This window comes from Macaca nemestrina, chromosome 18 (assembly GCF_043159975.1).
Source record: "Macaca nemestrina isolate mMacNem1 chromosome 18, mMacNem.hap1, whole genome shotgun sequence".
NCBI classification, from domain to species: Eukaryota; Metazoa; Chordata; class Mammalia; order Primates; family Cercopithecidae; genus Macaca; species Macaca nemestrina.
In genome coordinates this window covers 2416517-2432592 of record NC_092142.1, presented here as the reverse complement: position 1 = coordinate 2432592, position 16076 = coordinate 2416517, and the positions used below count along the sequence as shown (strand labels likewise).

The 16076-nt window shown below is 54.2% G+C and overlaps 1 protein-coding gene and 1 long non-coding RNA gene across 2 annotated transcripts; both read right to left on the bottom strand.

The window, feature by feature from the left end:
• Positions 1-592: 592 nt before the first annotated feature.
• Positions 593-1756, bottom strand: LOC105485944 (neuropeptide W; the record flags this gene model as incomplete). The annotated part of the gene is made up of 2 exons (XM_024794076.2): positions 593-795; positions 1016-1756. Coding segments are annotated over 2 exons (828 nt in total), but the record flags the coding sequence as incomplete, so codon positions are not given.
• Positions 1757-2049: 293 nt separating this feature from the next.
• Positions 2050-16043, bottom strand: LOC105485820 (uncharacterized). The gene is made up of 3 exons (XR_989799.2): positions 15655-16043; positions 8860-8999; positions 2050-6661 (listed from the first exon to the last, which is right to left on the bottom strand). It is a non-coding gene; the product is annotated as an uncharacterized lncRNA (long non-coding RNA).
• Between the last annotated feature and the right edge of the window lie 33 nt (positions 16044-16076).

The window sequence follows — 16076 nt, the reverse complement described above, 5'->3', positions numbered from 1 at the left end:
AGGTAGAGGAGCAGCCGGGCACGGTGGCTCATGCCCATAATCCCAGCACTTTGGGAGGCCGAGGTGGGCGGATCACCTGAGGTCAGGAGTTCAAGACCAGTCCAGCCAACATGGTGAAACCCCGTCTCTACAAAAATACAAAACTTAGCTGGGCATCATGGTGGGTGCCTGTAGTACCAGCTACTCAGGAGGCTGAGGTGGGAGAATCGCTTGAACCTGTGGAGGTGGAGGTTGCAGTAAGTCAAAATCTCGCCATTGCACTCCAGCCTGGGCGACAAAGGGAGACTCCGTCTCAAAAAAATAAAAAAAAAAGCAAGCAGCAAGGTGGGGCTCAGGTGGAGGGGCCCCTCCTCCATGGGCATGACCCAGAAGAAGGGGACCAGAGGTTCTTAATCCTCTGCGGAAGACTTTGGCTAAGGGAGAAAGGGGGTGCCAGGACATTCAGGTTTGAAATGAATGCTGAGTGCCCGGCGCTTCCCCTGGTCGGCGAGGGAGGGGCCCATGACATTTGCCAGGGCGTGGGCGCGCCTGTCTGCGCCCTGAGCTAGACGGCAAAGTACACAGGCAGACGAAGGGGTCGCACGCGGGGGCGCAGAAGTCAGGCGGATTTTATTGACCGGATGGCAGGCCAGGGCTGTGAGCGGCTCCTGGAAGCTGCGAGACTCCTCCTGGGTCAGGCGCGGAGGCGCCGCAGGCGGGGGAACGCTGTCAGGACGGTCCGGGGGCCAGGTGGGGCCGGCCAAGGCGGTTTGCTGCGGGGACCACGGCGGGGCAGGAGACGTCTCTCGGAAGTCGCTAGCGAGAACAGAGCAAGGCCGTGGGGAGGAGGCTGTGGCCCTCCACTGCCACCCCCGGGTGCCAGGGTCGAGCCTGCCCAGGGAAAACTTTTCTGGGCGCGGAGCGGGGGATGGAAGGGCCCGAGGGTGCCCCCTGAACACATGGCTCTGTGCTGCGGCTCAGACCTCCTGAGACCCCTTTGCATGCGGCGGTCCAGGCCTCCTTCCCTCTCACGTACCTGGCTGGCTCCGCTGAAGTCCAGGGACACCAGTTCCAGCGCAGACTCCGGGGCGCGCGGGCTCCGGGGCGCACGGACAGGGATCCCTGCCTCGGAGCTCCTGCGTCGCGTCTCCCACAGCTCCTGAACCCACGAGGGCAGCAGGAGAGGAGCCTCGCGGGCAGCGGGTCCGGGGGAGAGGGTGTCCCCGGTCAGGGGGCCGGCGGCCGCGCGCAGCGCGCGGCGCCACATGTAGGGTGAGCGGCGCAGCCCCATGAGCAGGCCAGCGGCGCGGCCCACCGTGTGGTAGCGGGGACTCGCCACTTGCTTGTACCACGCGCCGGCGGGCAGCGGCAACAGGAACAGGAGCAGCAGCAATGCCAGCCGCGGCCGGCTCGCGGGAGCCCCCCGCTTCCCCGGGCCACGCGCCAGGGTGCTCGCGTCGACGGCCGCCCGGGGGGGCGGGCCACGAACCGGCTCAGCTGGGTTTGGGCGCGCAGTGGAGTCGGGACGCCCAGGTACCGGAGCGCAGGAGGCTGGAGGCGATCCGTGGGTCCCCTTGCGAGCCCAGCTATAACCGTTCGTGGCCCCGCCTTGTTCCGCCCCCGCAGTACTGCTGGGCTCCCCAGATGGGAGGAGGGACGGAGGGAGGAGAGGGAACCCTGGCAGCTGGTGGGGACGTGGGTACCTGAGCACCTCACTGAGTGGGCCGCTGGCTGGAACTGTGCTCCTCTGGGGGAACACGTTCCATTCTCTCCCTGCTCAGCCTCCTCCCCCAGGAGTGGAAGTGCCAGGGAGAGGGTACTGGGAACACTGATGAGGGAGTAGGGCTGAGGGATGCCCCTTTAGCCAGACTCCTGCGGGTGGGACAACAACAGAGCGAAGGCCCAGGTACAGGCAGAGCTACAGTGGCTATCGCAGGGGGCTGTCAGGGGCCTTCAGCACCATTCAAGACCCCTCTGGGTGACTCCACACAAGAGTTGTCCCTTGTCCTTGCCTAGCACGGCTCCCAAAGCTGTCCCCACACTCTGTCCTGTCCACTGCCACCCCCAGCTTCTCCCCACCAACCTGTCTCCCCGCAGAGCTAGACAGAGGCTTAGAAGCCTCACACTGGCCACACCAAGCCATTCCTGGGGTCTGTGGCTCTGCCAGGCCTCCAGGAGAAAGAGACAGCCCCTCCTTGAACCTCTAGCCCTGGAGGGGCAGGACAAGGCCTTGCAGACTTCCAATGTCTCCTCTCTGGTGATGGTCCCCTAAGATCACTTTATCCAGCGAGTCTCAATTTTTGTCTAAACCAAAACTTTGCCTGCCTCTGTGCCTCTGTGCCTAGAGCATCATTCCCTCCTTCTCAGCCTGGCTAACACCTACTCATCCTTCAGGACTCCACTTAAATGGCCCAGGTCCTTGGCCGGGTGCGGTAGGTCACGCCTGTAATCCCAGCAATTTGGGAAGCCGAGGTGGGCGGATCACCTGAGGTCAGGAATTCAAGACCAGCCTTGCCAACATGGTGAAACCCCATCTCTACGAAAAATACAAAAAATTAGCTGGGTGTGGTGGCAGGCACCTGTAATCCCAGCTACTTGAGAGGCTAAGGCAGGAGAATCGCTTGAACCCAGGAGGCGGAGGTTGCAGTGAGCCGAGATTGTGCCATAGAACTCCAGTCTTGGCAACCAGATGAAACTCCATCTAAAAAAAAAAAAAAAAGGCCAGGCGCGGGGGCTCAAGCCTGTAATCCCAGCACTTTGGGAGGCCGAGACGGGCGGATCACGAGGTCAGGAGATCGAGACCATCCTGGCTAACACGGTGAAACCCCGTCTCTACTAAAAAATACAAAAAACTAGCCGGGCGAGGTGGCAGGCGCCTGTAGTCCCAGCTACTCAGGAGGCTGAGGCAGGAGAATGGTGTAAACTCGGGCAGCGGAGCTTGCAGTAAGCTGAGATCCAGCCACTGCACTCCAGCTTGGGCGACAGAGCGAGACTCCGTCTCAAAAAAAAAAAAAAAAAAAAAGGCACAGGGCCAGACAATCCCTCAGAATATACTTCTGTGCCCACATGGGCTTAACAGCCCCCTCTCAGAGGGCAGAGCCTGACACACTCTTTCCTGACCTCCCAGCAAGGGTGAATCCAGCGCTCCCCCAGCAATCATGCCAGTCACGGGGCAGCCCCGGGTCCCAGACATCAGGGATCTCGTTTTGGGTCATGATAAACTATCTCATCTTGACCTCCAGACAATTCCATGAGTGAAACTATTATTGACTCCACTCACTAACTAGCGAACTGAGGCCCAGGGAGAACTGACCTGCCCCAGATCATGTTGGGTAAATGGTGGAGGTTAGATATATCCTAGCCCCTGAGCCCAAGAGCCTCAGCTTGGGGGAACAGGCTACCCCTGTCCAGAGAGGCACAGAAGGGCTGGGGCAGGCTGGGCACGGTGGCTCATGCCTGTAATCCCAGCACTTTAGGAGGCCGAGGCGGGTGGATTGCTTGAGGCCAGGAGTTCAAGACCAGCCGGTCCAACATGGCTGGTCTAATGCAGATGGAGAAACCCCATCTCCATTAAAAATACAAAACTTGGCCGGGCGCGGTGGCTCAAGCCTGTAATCCCAGCACTTTGGGAGGCCGAGACGGGCGGATCACAAGGTCAGGAGATTGAGACCATCCTGGCTACCACGGTGAAACCCCGTCTCTACTAAAAAATACAAAAACTAGCCGGGCGAGGTGGCGGACGCCTGTAGTCCCAGCTACTCGGGAGGCTGAGGCAGGAGAATGGCGTGAACCTGGGAGGCGGAGCTTGCAGTGAGCTGAGATCCGGCCACTGCACTCCAGTCTGGGCGACAAAGCGAGACTCTGTCTCAACAACAACAACAACAAAATACAAAACTTGCCGGGCGCGGTGGCTCACGCCTGTAATCCCAGCACTTTGGGGGGCCGAGGTGGGCATGTCACGAAGTCAAGAGTTTCAGACCAGCTTGACCAACATAGTGAAACCCCATCTCTACTAAAAATATAAAAATTATCCGGGTGTGGTGGCACACGCCTGTAGTCCCAGCTACTCAGGAGGCTGAGGCGGGAGAATTGCTTGATCCTGGGAGGCGGAGGTTGCAGTGAGCCAAGACTGTGCCATCGCACTCCAGCCTGGGTGACAAAGTGAGACTCCATCTCAAAAAAACAAAAACAAAAACAAAAAAAACTTAGCGGGGCGTGGTGGCACACGCCTGTAGTCCCAGCTACTCTGGGACTGAGGCTGAGGGAGGAGGATCACTTGAACCTGGGAGGCAGAGGTTGCAGTGAGCCAAGATGGGACCACTATACTCCAGCCTGGGCAACAGAGCAAGACTCCATCTCAAAAAACAAACAAACAAACAAAACAGAAGGTCTGGGGCAGAGCCCGACTCCTGCTCCTGAAGTGTGAGGGTCCCCGGCGGGTGTGGTGAGTCTGAGAAGGTTTGAAAGCAGCAGCCCTCCCCACAAAGGCCACACTGAAGTGGTGAGACGCCAGCCCTGCTTGATAGTCCCAGCTGAGGGGAAGAGGATAAGGGCCTCAGCCCCTCCTGCCTCAGTTTCCTCATCTGTAAACTGGGGGTGAAAACAGTGGCCACTTCATCATCTCGTCGGCGTTAGTAATCCAGTGGTGGGTCTGGGAGCTGAACCGTGCTGGTACCCAGTAGGCACTCAATGATTGCTGTGGCTAGGATCTATCCTTGCTGCGCCAGAGGCTGACCACCCCCAGCCTGTCAGGAAAACACCGTGACGGGGGCAGAATGGGGGATGCAGATGGAGCTGTCCGTGCCAATTGGAGGACCCCCGGGACCAGAGGCTCTGCAAGAAGCTGTCCCCGCCGCGCTCCCCTGGGGCCCCTTGTCCTTGAGAGCTGCCTGGAGTGTGTGGTGGGCGGGTAGTGCAGCACGACATGGGCCAGAGCCAGGCCCCATCAGGGTCCCTTGGCGCTGCCACCCACTCCTGGCTAAGAGGACGTGGGCGTCTCTGGACCCCTGGGGGGACTCCAGCCAGTCTGGGGAGGGTCCAGGATGCCCCCTGGAGGTGGCCCAGGGAGCTTCTGCAGGGGGAACTGCAGAAATTCATCAATGAAGGTCTGTGCTGGGATGGAAGTCCCTGTGAGAGAAAATAGAAGTAGAGGCCGGGCACGGTGGCTCACGCCTGTAATCCCAGCACTTTGAGAGGCTGAGGCGGGCGGATCACCTGAGATCAGGAGTTCGAGACCAGCCTGACCAACATGGAGAAACCCCGTCTCTATTAAAAACACAAAATTAGTCGGGCATGGTGGCACATGCCTGTAATCCCAGCTACTAGGGAGGCTGAGGCAGGAGAATTGCTTGAACCTGGGAGGCAGGGGTTGTGGTGAGCCAAGATCACGCCACTGCACTCCAGCCTGGGCAATAAGAGCGAAACTCCTTCTCAAGAAAAAAAGAAAAGTAAAGAAAAAGAAAACAGAAGTAGAAGTAGAGCTGTAACAGCATGGTAAATCTGAAAACTGCAATGGTGTACAACGAAAAAAACTCCCTGCAGCACAGTAAATTCCATGTGCTGCCATTTTCTGAGCTTAAATCCCAGGAGTGGGCTAGCAGCTGCAGTGCCTCGCACCTATCATCGCAGCACTTTGGGAGGCCAAGGCGGGCGGATCACCTGACGACAGGAGTTCAAGACCAGCCTGGCCAACATGACGAAACCCCATCTCTACTAAAAATACAAAAATTAGCTGGGCATGGTGGCGGGCGCCTGTAGTCTCAGCTACTCTAGAGGCTGAGATAGGAGAATCGCTTGAACCCAGGAGGCAGAGGCCGCAGTAAGCAGAGATGGCGCCACTGCACCTCAGCCTGGGCAACAGAGGAAGGCTCTTTCTCAAAAACAAAACAAAACAAAACAAAACAAAAACCCGGCTGGGCGTGGTGGCTCACGCTTGTAATCCCAGCACTTTGGGAAGCCAAGGCAGGTGGATCCTGAGGTCAGGAGTTTGAGACCAGCCTGGCCAACACAGTGAAACTCCGTTTTACTAAAAATACAAAAATTAGCCAGGCGTGGTGGCAGGCGCCATAGTCCCAGCTACTTAGGAGGCTGAGGCAGGAGAATCACTTGAACCCAGGAGGCAGAAGTTGCAGCGAGCCAAAATTGCACCACTGCACTCCAACCTGGGCGACAGAGCTAGACTCTGTCTCAAAAAACAAAACAAGAACAAAACAAACAAAAACAAGTAGTGGCTCCTCTGCCTTGTTTATTGCTGTGGCCCAAGGGAGTGAGAGTCGCCGGACGCAGGGAAAGGCCACTGGGAACAGAGACATGGGGAGGTGTCTGTTGGGTGGGGTACCAGAACACATGGCGGGGGGAGCCCAGGGCTGGGTTAGAGGAGCGAAACACAGAACCTTAAGGGTGCCTGTGGGCTCCCTTTCCAGGCGGCAGGAGGAGGGCCTCTGTGTCCCGCCCATCCTGGTGCCCAGGGAGGGGACCTGGTGACGAAGGCTTCTTTCTCTCCGCCTCCAGAGACCTAAAGCCACAGCTCTTCTTGGGGAGGAGGTGATGAGAGCCGGCCCTGCTTCCTGAGGCTCACCTCTCAGTTCCTTGATACCAGTGTCCCGCCTGGAAATCCATAAGACGCTTAAGGCCCGGACCATGCCTGCCGCAGACACAAAGCCTGGCCCCAAACAGGAAAGCCCTGGTAAGGAGGAGATTAATGAGCAAATCTGTTTTGCCATCTTTTTTTTTTTTTTTTTCAAGACGGAGTCTTGCTCTGTCCCCCAGGCTGGAGTGCAGTGGCGCGATCTCGGCTCACTGCAAGCTCCGCCTCCCGGGTTTACGCCATTCTCCTGCCTCAGCCTCCCGAGTAGCTGGGACTACAGGTGCCCGCCACCTCGCCCGGCTAGTTTTTTGTGTTTTTAGTAGAGACGGGGTTTCACCGTGTTAGCCAGGATGATCTTGATCTCCTGACCTTGTGATCCGCCCGCCTCGGCCTCCCAAAGTGCTGGGATTACAGGCTTGAGCCACCACGCCCGGCCTTTGTCATCTTTTAAAATTATTGGCCAGGGCATGGCATGGTGGCTCACATCTGCAATCCCAACACTTTGGGAGGCCAAGGCGGAGTTAGAGACCGGTCTGGGCAATATGGTGAAACCCCATCTCTACCAGAACAAACGACGACAAGATAGATATATTAGCTGGGTGTGGTGGTGCATGCCTGAAGTCCGAGGTAGAAAGATCCCTTGAGGCCTGGAGTTCGTAAGACTGCAGTGAGTCGTGATAGCACCACTGCACTCCAGCTTGGGCGACAGACCCTGTCTCAAAAAGTAAATACATAGCTCAGGCTCAGTGGCTCATGCCTATAATCCCAACAGTTTGCAAGGCCGAGGCGGGTGGATCACTTAAAGTCAGGAGTTCAAGACCAGCCTGGTCAATATGGTGAAACTCCATCTTTACTAAAAATACAGAAAAATTAGCTGGTTGTTGTGGCGCACGCCTATAATCCCAGCTACTCGGGAGGCTGAGGCACAAGAATTGCTTGAACCTAGAAGGCGGAGGTTTCAGTGAGCTGAGATCGCGCCACTGCATTCCAGTGGCAGAGCGAAACTCCATCTCAGAGAAAAATTTTAAAAAAATACATTAATTGGCCAGGCCCAGTAGCTCACTCCTGTAATCCCAGCACTTCGGGAGGCCGAGGTAGGCAAATCACAAGGTCAGGAGATAGAGACATTCTGGCTAACATGGTGAAACCCGTCTGTACTAAAAATACAAAAAATGGGCTGGGTGCAGTGGCTCACACTTATAATCCCAGCACTTTGGGAGGCTAAGGAGGGTGGATCATGAGGTCAGGAGTTTGAGACCAGACTGGCCAACACACTGAAACTCTGTCTCTACTAAAAATACGAAATTAGTGGGGCGTGGTGGCGGGTACCTGTAATCCCAGCTACTTGGGAGACAGGCAGGAGAATCGCTTGAACCCGGGAGGCAGAGATTGCAGTAAGCCAAGATTGTGCCACTGCACTTCAGCCTGGGCGACAGAGCAAGACACCATCTCAAAAAAAAAAAAAAAGAAAGAAAAGAAAAATTAAAAAAAAAAAAAAAGAAAATAGGCCGGGCGCAGTGGCTCACGCCTGTAATCCCAGCACTTTGGGAGGCTGAGGTGGGTGGATCACGAGGTCAGGAGATCGAGACCATCCTGGCTGGCACGGTGAAACCCACCTCTGCTAAAAATGCAAAAAATAATTAGCCGGGAGTGGCGGCAAGCGCCTGTAGTCCCAGCTACTTGGGAGGCTGAGGCAGGAGAATGGCATGAACCTGGGAGGTGGAGCTTGCAGTGAGCCGAGATCGTGCCACTGTACTCCAGCCTGGGCAACAGAGTGAGACACCGTCTCAAAAAAAAAAGAAAAAGAAAAAAAAAAGAAAATAATTATAATAATAATTAGGGCTGGGCCCGGTGGCTCATGCCTATAATCCCAGCACTTTGGGAGGCTGAGACAGGCGGATCACAAGGTTAAGAATTCGAGACCAGCCTGGCCAACATGGTGAAACCCCATCTCTACTAAAAATACGAAAATTACCCAGCCATGGTGGTGCGTGCCTGTAATCCCAACTACTTGGGAGGCTGAGGCAGAAGAATCACTTGAACCCGGGAGGCAGAGGTTGCAGTGAGCCAAGATGGTGCCACTACACTCTAGCCTGGGCGACAGAGCAAGACTCTGTCTCAAAATAATAAACAATAAAAAATAAATAAATAAAATAAGGCCGGACACAGTGGCTCACGCCTGTAATCCCAGCACTTTGGGAGGCTGAGGTGGGCGGATCACGAGGTCGGGAGATCGAGACCATACTGGCTAACATGATGAAACCCCATCTCTACCAAAAATACAAAAAAATTACCTGGGTGTGGTGGTGGACGCCTGTAGTCCCAACTACTCGGGAGGCTGAGGCAGGAGAATGGCGTGAACCCAGGAGGCGGAGCTTGCAGTGAGTCAAGATTGCGCCATTACACTCCAGCCTGGGCGACACAGTGAGACTCCCTCTCAAAAACAAAAATAAATAATAAATAAAATAAAATAATTAATGTTATCAAGGCAACATACATTATAAATCAAAAGCTGCTTGCTACAAGGAAGAGAACAAAGCTATCCCTGCCCACCCTTCACTCACTGGTCCTGCTCTCCAGAGACAGCTGCTTCAAACTCTTTTAGCTGTTTCTTCTAGTATTTATCTCCAGATGTTTGAATCATAAGCGTAACTGCTATTTTTGTTTTGTTTTGTTTGTTTTGTTTTTGAGACAGAGTCTCGCTCTGTCACCCAGGCTGGAGTGCAATGGTGCGGTCTCTGCTCACTGAGCAGAGAGAATGAGCCATTCTCCTGGCTCAGCCTCCCAGGTAGCTGGGATTACAGGTGCCTGCCAACACGCTTGGCTAAGTTTTGTATTTGTAGTAGAGATAGGGTTTCACCATGTCAGCCAGGCGGGTCCCGAACTCCTGACCTCAGGTGATCTGCCCACCTCAGCCTCCCATGGTGCTGGGATTACAGACACGAGTCACCGCGCCAGGCCAGAAACAGAAAAACTCTCAGCTGCAGCACTACTGACCTTTGGCATCCTGTGCACTGACAACGTTCAGCAACATCCGTGGCCTTCGTCAATTTATGTACGCAGAATAATAGCCCCCTAAAGATGTTCACCCCCAATCCCTGCAACCTGTGAATATTTATGCCACATAGTAGGAGGGAATCAGGCTGTAGATAAAATGTTTTCTTAAGAGGCAGCGTCTCACTATGTTGCCCAGGCTGATGTGTACTGGCTATTCGCAGGCATGATCCCACTACTAATCGGCACAGGAGTTTTGACCTACTCTCTTTCCAAACTGGCCCAGTTCACCCCTCCTGAGGCAACCTGGTGGTCCCCTGCTCCCAGGAAGTCACCATATTGAGGCCAAACAGTGCAGACACCTGGTTGACATAGGCCGCTATATCCTCAGAACTCCTGGACTCAATCCTCCTGCCTTGGCCTCCCGAGTAGCTGAGACTACATGTGCGCACCACCGCACCCGCGAATGTAAAATTAAGGTTGCTAATTCGTTGGCTTTTTTTTTTTTTTTGAAACGGAGTCTTGCTCTGTCACCCAGGCTGGAGTGCAGTGGCGCAATCTCGACTTACTGCAACCTTTGCCTTCTAGGTTCAAGCGATTCTCCTGCCTCAGGCTCCCAAGTAGCTGTAATTATAGGCGCCCACCACCATGCCCGGTTAATTTTTGTATGATTAGTAGAGATGGGGTTTCACCATGTTGGCCAGGCTGGTCTCAAACTCCTGACCTCAAGTGATCTGCCTGCCTCAGCCTCCCAAAGTGCTGGGATTATGGGCCTGACGCACAGTGCCCGATCTAATTTTTTTATTTGTAGTACAGACGAGGTTTTATCATGTTGGTCAGGCTGGTCTCGAACTCCTGACCTCAGGTGATCTTCCCACCTCGGCCTCCCAAAGTGCTGAGATTTCAGGCGTGAGCCACCACGCCAGGCCAGCTGGCTTTAATAGAAGCAGATTAGCAGCCAGGCGCGGTGACTCACACCTTTAATCCCAGCACTTTGGGAGGCCGAGACAGGCAGATCACCTGAGGTCGGAAGTTCACCCTGACCAACATGGAGAAACCCCATCTCTAGGAAAATTACAAAATTAGCCGGGCACGGTGGCACATGCCTGTAATCTCAGCCACTCGGGAGGCTGAGGCAGGAGAATTGCCTGAACCCAGGAGGCGGAGGTTGCAGTGAGCTGAGACTGGGCCATTGCCCTCCAGCCTGGACAACAAGAGCGAAACTCCATCTAAAAAAAAAAAAAAAGGGCGCGGTGGCTCATGCCTGTAATCCCAGCACTTTGGGAGGCTGAGGTGGGCAGATCACAAGATTAGGAGATCAAGACTATCCTGGCTAACACAGTGAAACCCCATCTCTACAAAAACACAAAAAAATTACCCGGGTGTGGTGGCAGGCGCCTGTAGTCCCAGCTACTCGGGAGGCTGAGGCAGGAGAATAGCATGAACCCAGGAGGCGGAGCAAAACAAAACAAAAAAAATAGAAGCAGATTAGCCTGGTTTATCCAGATAGGCCCACTGTAATTGCAAGGGCTCTTAAGGGTGGGAGAGGGAGGTGAAGTCAGTGAGGGAATTGGGATGAAGACGGAAGTAGACCTGTAGTCCCCGAACTTTGAGAAGCTGAGGCGGATGGATCCCCTGAGCTCAGGAGTTCAAGATTAGCCTGGCCAACATGGTGAAACCCTGTCTCTGCTAAAAATTCCAAAAATTTGGTTGGGCATGGTGGCTCATGCTTGTAATCCTAGCACTTTCAGAGGCTGAGGCAGGCTGATCACCTGACATCAAGAGTTCAAGGCCGGGCGCGGTGGCTCACGCCTGTAATCCCAGCACTTTGGGAGGCCGAGACGGGCGGATCACAAGGTCAGGAGATCGAGACCATCCTGGCTAACAAGGTGAAACCCCGTCTCTACTAAAAAATACAAAAAACTAGCCGGGCGAGGTGGCGGGCGCCTGTAGTCCCAGCTACTCGGGAGGCTGAGGCAGGAGAATGGCGTGAACCCGGGAGGCGGAGCTTGCAGTGAGCTGAGATCCGGCCACTGCACCCCAGCCTGGGCGACAGAGCGAGACTCCGTCTCCAAAAAAAAAAAAAAAAAGGCCGGGCGCGGTGGCTCAAGCTTGTAATCCCAGCACTTTGGGAGGGCGAGACGGGCGGATCACGAGGTCAGGAGATCGAGACCATCCTGGCTAACACGGTGAAACCCCGTCTCTACTAAAAAATACAAAAAATTAGCCGGGCGAGGTGGTGGGCGCCTGTAGTCCCAGCTACTCCGGAGGCTGAGGCAGGAGAATGGCGTAAACCCGGGAGGCGGAGCTTGCAGTGAGCTGAGATCCGGCCACTGCACTCCAGCCTGGGCGACAGAGCCAGACTCCGTCTCAAAAAAAAAAAGAAAAAAGAGTTCGAGACCAGCCTAGCCAATCTGGTGAAACCCCGTCGCTGCTAAAAATACAAAAATGGGTCAGACACATTGGCTCACGCCTGTAATCCCAGCAGTTAGGGAGGCCGAGGTGGGTGGATCACCCGAGGTCGGGAGTTCGAGACCGGCCTGATCAACATGGAGAAACCCTGTACCAAAATGCAAAATTAGCCAGGTGTGGTAGTGCATGCCTGTAATCCCAGCTACTCCGGAGGTTGAGGCGGGAGAATCGCTTGAACCCAAGAGGCAGAGGTTGCAGTGACCTGAGATTGTCCCACTGCACTTCAGCCTGGGTGACAGAGCAAGACTCTGACTCAAAAACAAATAAAATAAAATAAAATACAAAAATTATCCCGGCATGGTGGCTGGCGCCCATAGTCCCAGCTATGCCGGAGGCTGGGGCAGGAGAACCGGGCATGGTGGCAGGCGCCCATAGTCCCAGCTACTCCGGAGGCTGGGGCAGGAGAATCGCTTGAACCTGGGACGTGGAGGCTGCAGTGAGCCCAGATTGCACCACTGCACTCCAGCCTGGGCGACAGAGACTCCATCTCAAAAAAAAAAAAAAAGAAGTAAGTAGAGATTAGAGTGTTGGACCACTGGCCTATCCCAGAGTCAAGTCTGGAAGATAGAAAGTGGCCATGAGTCAAGGGGTTCAAGAAGCGTCTAATAGCTGGAAAAGGCAAGGAGGCAGATTCTCCTCTGGAAACTTCAGACAGGAATACAGTGATCCCGACACCTGATTTTAGCTCAGTGCGACCCATGTTAGAATCTGGACTCTAGAACTAAAGATAATACATTTGTGTGTTTTAAGCCAAATTTGTAGCCCTTTTTGTTCTTTTTTTTTTTTTTGAGACGGAGTGTCACTCTGTTGCCCAGGCTGGAGTGCAGTGGCTCAATCTTGGCTCACTGCGAGCTCCACTTCCCGGGTTCACGCCATTCTCCTGCCTCAGCCTCCCGACTAGCTGGGACTACAGGAGCCCGCCACCACTCCTGGCTAATTTATTTCTGTATTTTTAGTAGAGACAGGGTTTCACTGTGTTAGCCAGGATGGTCTCAATCTCCTGACCTCGTGATCCGCCCGCCTTGGCCTCCCAAAGTGCTGGGATTACAGGCATGAGCCACCACGCCTGGTCCGTGGCCTTTTTTTTTTTTTTTTTTGAGATGGAGTCTCACTCTGTCGCCCAGGCTGGAGTGCAGTGGCGGGATCTCAGCTCACTGCAAGCTCCGCCTTCCGGGTTTGTTTGTTTTTTTTTTTTTGAGACGGATGGCTCTGTCGCCCAGGCTGGAGTGCTGTGGCCGGATCTCAGCTCACTGCAAGCTGTGCCTCCTGGGTTTACGCCATTCTCCTGCCTCAGCCTCCCGAGTAGCTGGGACTACAGGCGCCCACCACCTTGCCTGGCTAGTTTTTTGTATTTTTTAGTAGAGACGGGGTTTCACTGTGTTAGCCAGGATGGTCTCGATCTCCTGACCTCGTGATCCGCCCGTCTCGGCCTCCCAAAGTGCTGGGATTACAGGCTTGAGCCACCGCGCCCGGCGGCCTTTTTTTTTTTTTTTTGAGACAGAGTTTCCCTCTTTGTTGCCCAGGCTGGAGTGCAATGATGCGATCTCAGCTCACTACAACTTCCGTCTCCCGGGTTCAAGTGATTCTCCTGCCTCAGCCTCCCGAGTAGCTGGGATTACAGACATGCACCACCACGCCCAGCTCATTTTGTATTTTTAGTGGAGATGAGGTTTCTCCATGTTGGTCAGGCTGGTTAGGCTGGTCTCGAACTTCCGACCTCAGGTGATCCGCTAGCCTCGGCCTCCAAAGTGCTGGGATTACAGGTGTGAGCCACCGCGCCTGGCCTCCAGTGGCCATTTTTTATGGCAGCCTTGGGAAATTAATACACCATTAGATGCCAGGCACGCCCCGCTGTGACAACCAAACATGGCTCCAGACACTTCCAAACACCTCCTGGAGACAAAAAAATGCCCTCCCCTCCATTGAAGATGGCCGACTTTCATTATAAACTGCTGTTTCTTGATTTAGCCATCTCAGGCAACATCAAATAGCTTCCCACTAAATGAAATGAAGCTTTGGCTCTCTTGAAACCCAATCCCCTGGCCGGGCGCGGTGGCTCAAGCCTGTAATCCCAGCACTTTGGGAGGCCGAGGCGGGTGGATCACGAGGTCAGGAGATCGAGACCATCCTGGCTAACATGGTGAAACCCCATCTCTACTAAAAATACAAAAAACTAGCCGGGCGTGGTGGCGGGCGCCTGTAGTCCCAGCTACTCGGAGGCTGAGGCAGGAGAATGGCGTGAACCCGGGAGGCGGAGCTTGCAGTGAGCCGAGATTGCGCCACTGCACTCCAGCCTGGGTGACACAGCGAGACTCCGTATCAAAAAAAAAAAAAAAAAAAAGAAACCCAATCCCCTTATTTCTCCTCTCTGCGTCCTCCTAATATGACTCCATCGCAAAGTTTGGGGAAACCATTAATCAGTCAGGCGTGGGTGGCTCGTACCTGTAATCTCAGCACTTTGGGAGGCCGAGGTGGGAGGATTGCCTGAGGCCAGGAGTTCGAGGCCAGCCTGGGCAACATGGCAAAACCTCAGCTCTACCAAAAAATGTTAAAAATTAGAGAGGCATAGTGGCACACTCCTGTAATTCTAGCTACATGGGAGGCTAAAGAAGGAGGATCCCTTGAGCCCAGGAGTTCAAGGTTGCAGTGAGCCATGATCATAGCACTGGACTCCAGCTTGGATGACAGAGCAAGACCCTGTCTCAAAAAAAAAAAAAACCTGAAAGATTAATATTTACATAGAATTAGCAAAAACTATGTAAATATTTTCTACTGAACCAAGTAGTGTACTATTTACATTTCCTTTCTCATTGATAGCTGTCTTATTTTCTTTGCTTGTCTTTCTATATACATTTGTTATTTTTCCTAAATACTCCAAGATATGTTGAACTTCTTACATCCTTACAATAACTTTTCCCAGTTTTCTTTTCTTTTTTTTTTTTTTTTTGAGATCGAGTCTCACTGTTGCCCAGGTTGGCGTGCAGGGGCATAATCTCTGCTCACTGCAACCTCTGCCTCCCGGGATCAAGCGTTTCTCGTGCCTCAACCTCCCAAGTGGCTGCAACTACAGGTGCATGTCACCATGCCCGGTTAATTTTTGTGTGTTTTTTTCTGTTTTCTTGTTTTGTTTTGTTTTTGAGACGGAGTTTCGCTCTTGTTGCTCAGGCTGGAGTGCAATGGTGCAATCTCAACTTACCACAAACTCCCCTCCTGGGTTCAAGCAATTCTCCTGCCTCAGCCTCCAGAGTAGCTGGGATTACAGGCATGCGTCACCACACCCGGCCAATTTTTTGTATTTTCAGTAGAGACGGGGTTTCTCCATGTGGGTCAGGCTGGTCTCGAACTCCTGACCTCAGGTGATCCACCCACCCCAGCCTCCCAAAGTGTTGGGATGACAGGCTTGAGCTACTGTGCCCGGCAGCTTTTTTCAAGTGGCAGAATTGGGGTTTCAAGCCCCTTTCTGTCGTTTCTAAAGTCCAAGCTCACTGGGCATGGATCACTTGAGCCCAGAAGGTTGAAGCCTCAGTGAGCTGTGATCGTACCACTCACTGTGTTACAGCTAGAGCAAGACCCTGTCTCAAATAAACAAATAAGTAAAGTTCAGGCTCGTTTATATAACATACTGCCTCTTTTCCAGTAGGGTTTAGATCTGGACCAGCCTTCTGGATGGCAGTGGGAGGGAGGTCCTGAGTGTGCCTGGCCCCCAAGGGTAGGGAGGAGGCCCCGTACTGTAGCATCCATCCAAACACGCCCTGTGCTGGGCCCAGTGTAAAGAGGACACGTTCCGTTCCTGCCTTCCAGAGGCCCCTTCTCGGCAGGACTTCCCTGGGCTGCGAGATGGACGTCACCACGTGCTGCCTTTCGAGTTGTCTTTCATGTAGGGATTTGAACGCCACTCCGTGAAGCCCGGCGAGGATTGACATGACACGCGCGGCCCAGAGGAGCACGGGGCTGGCTGCCTGGCCGAGCTGGCGGCGCGGACCTCCAAGCTGTCGGCTCGGGCTAGAGCGGCCGCTATGAGGACCACCGCTCTAGCCGGCACCTC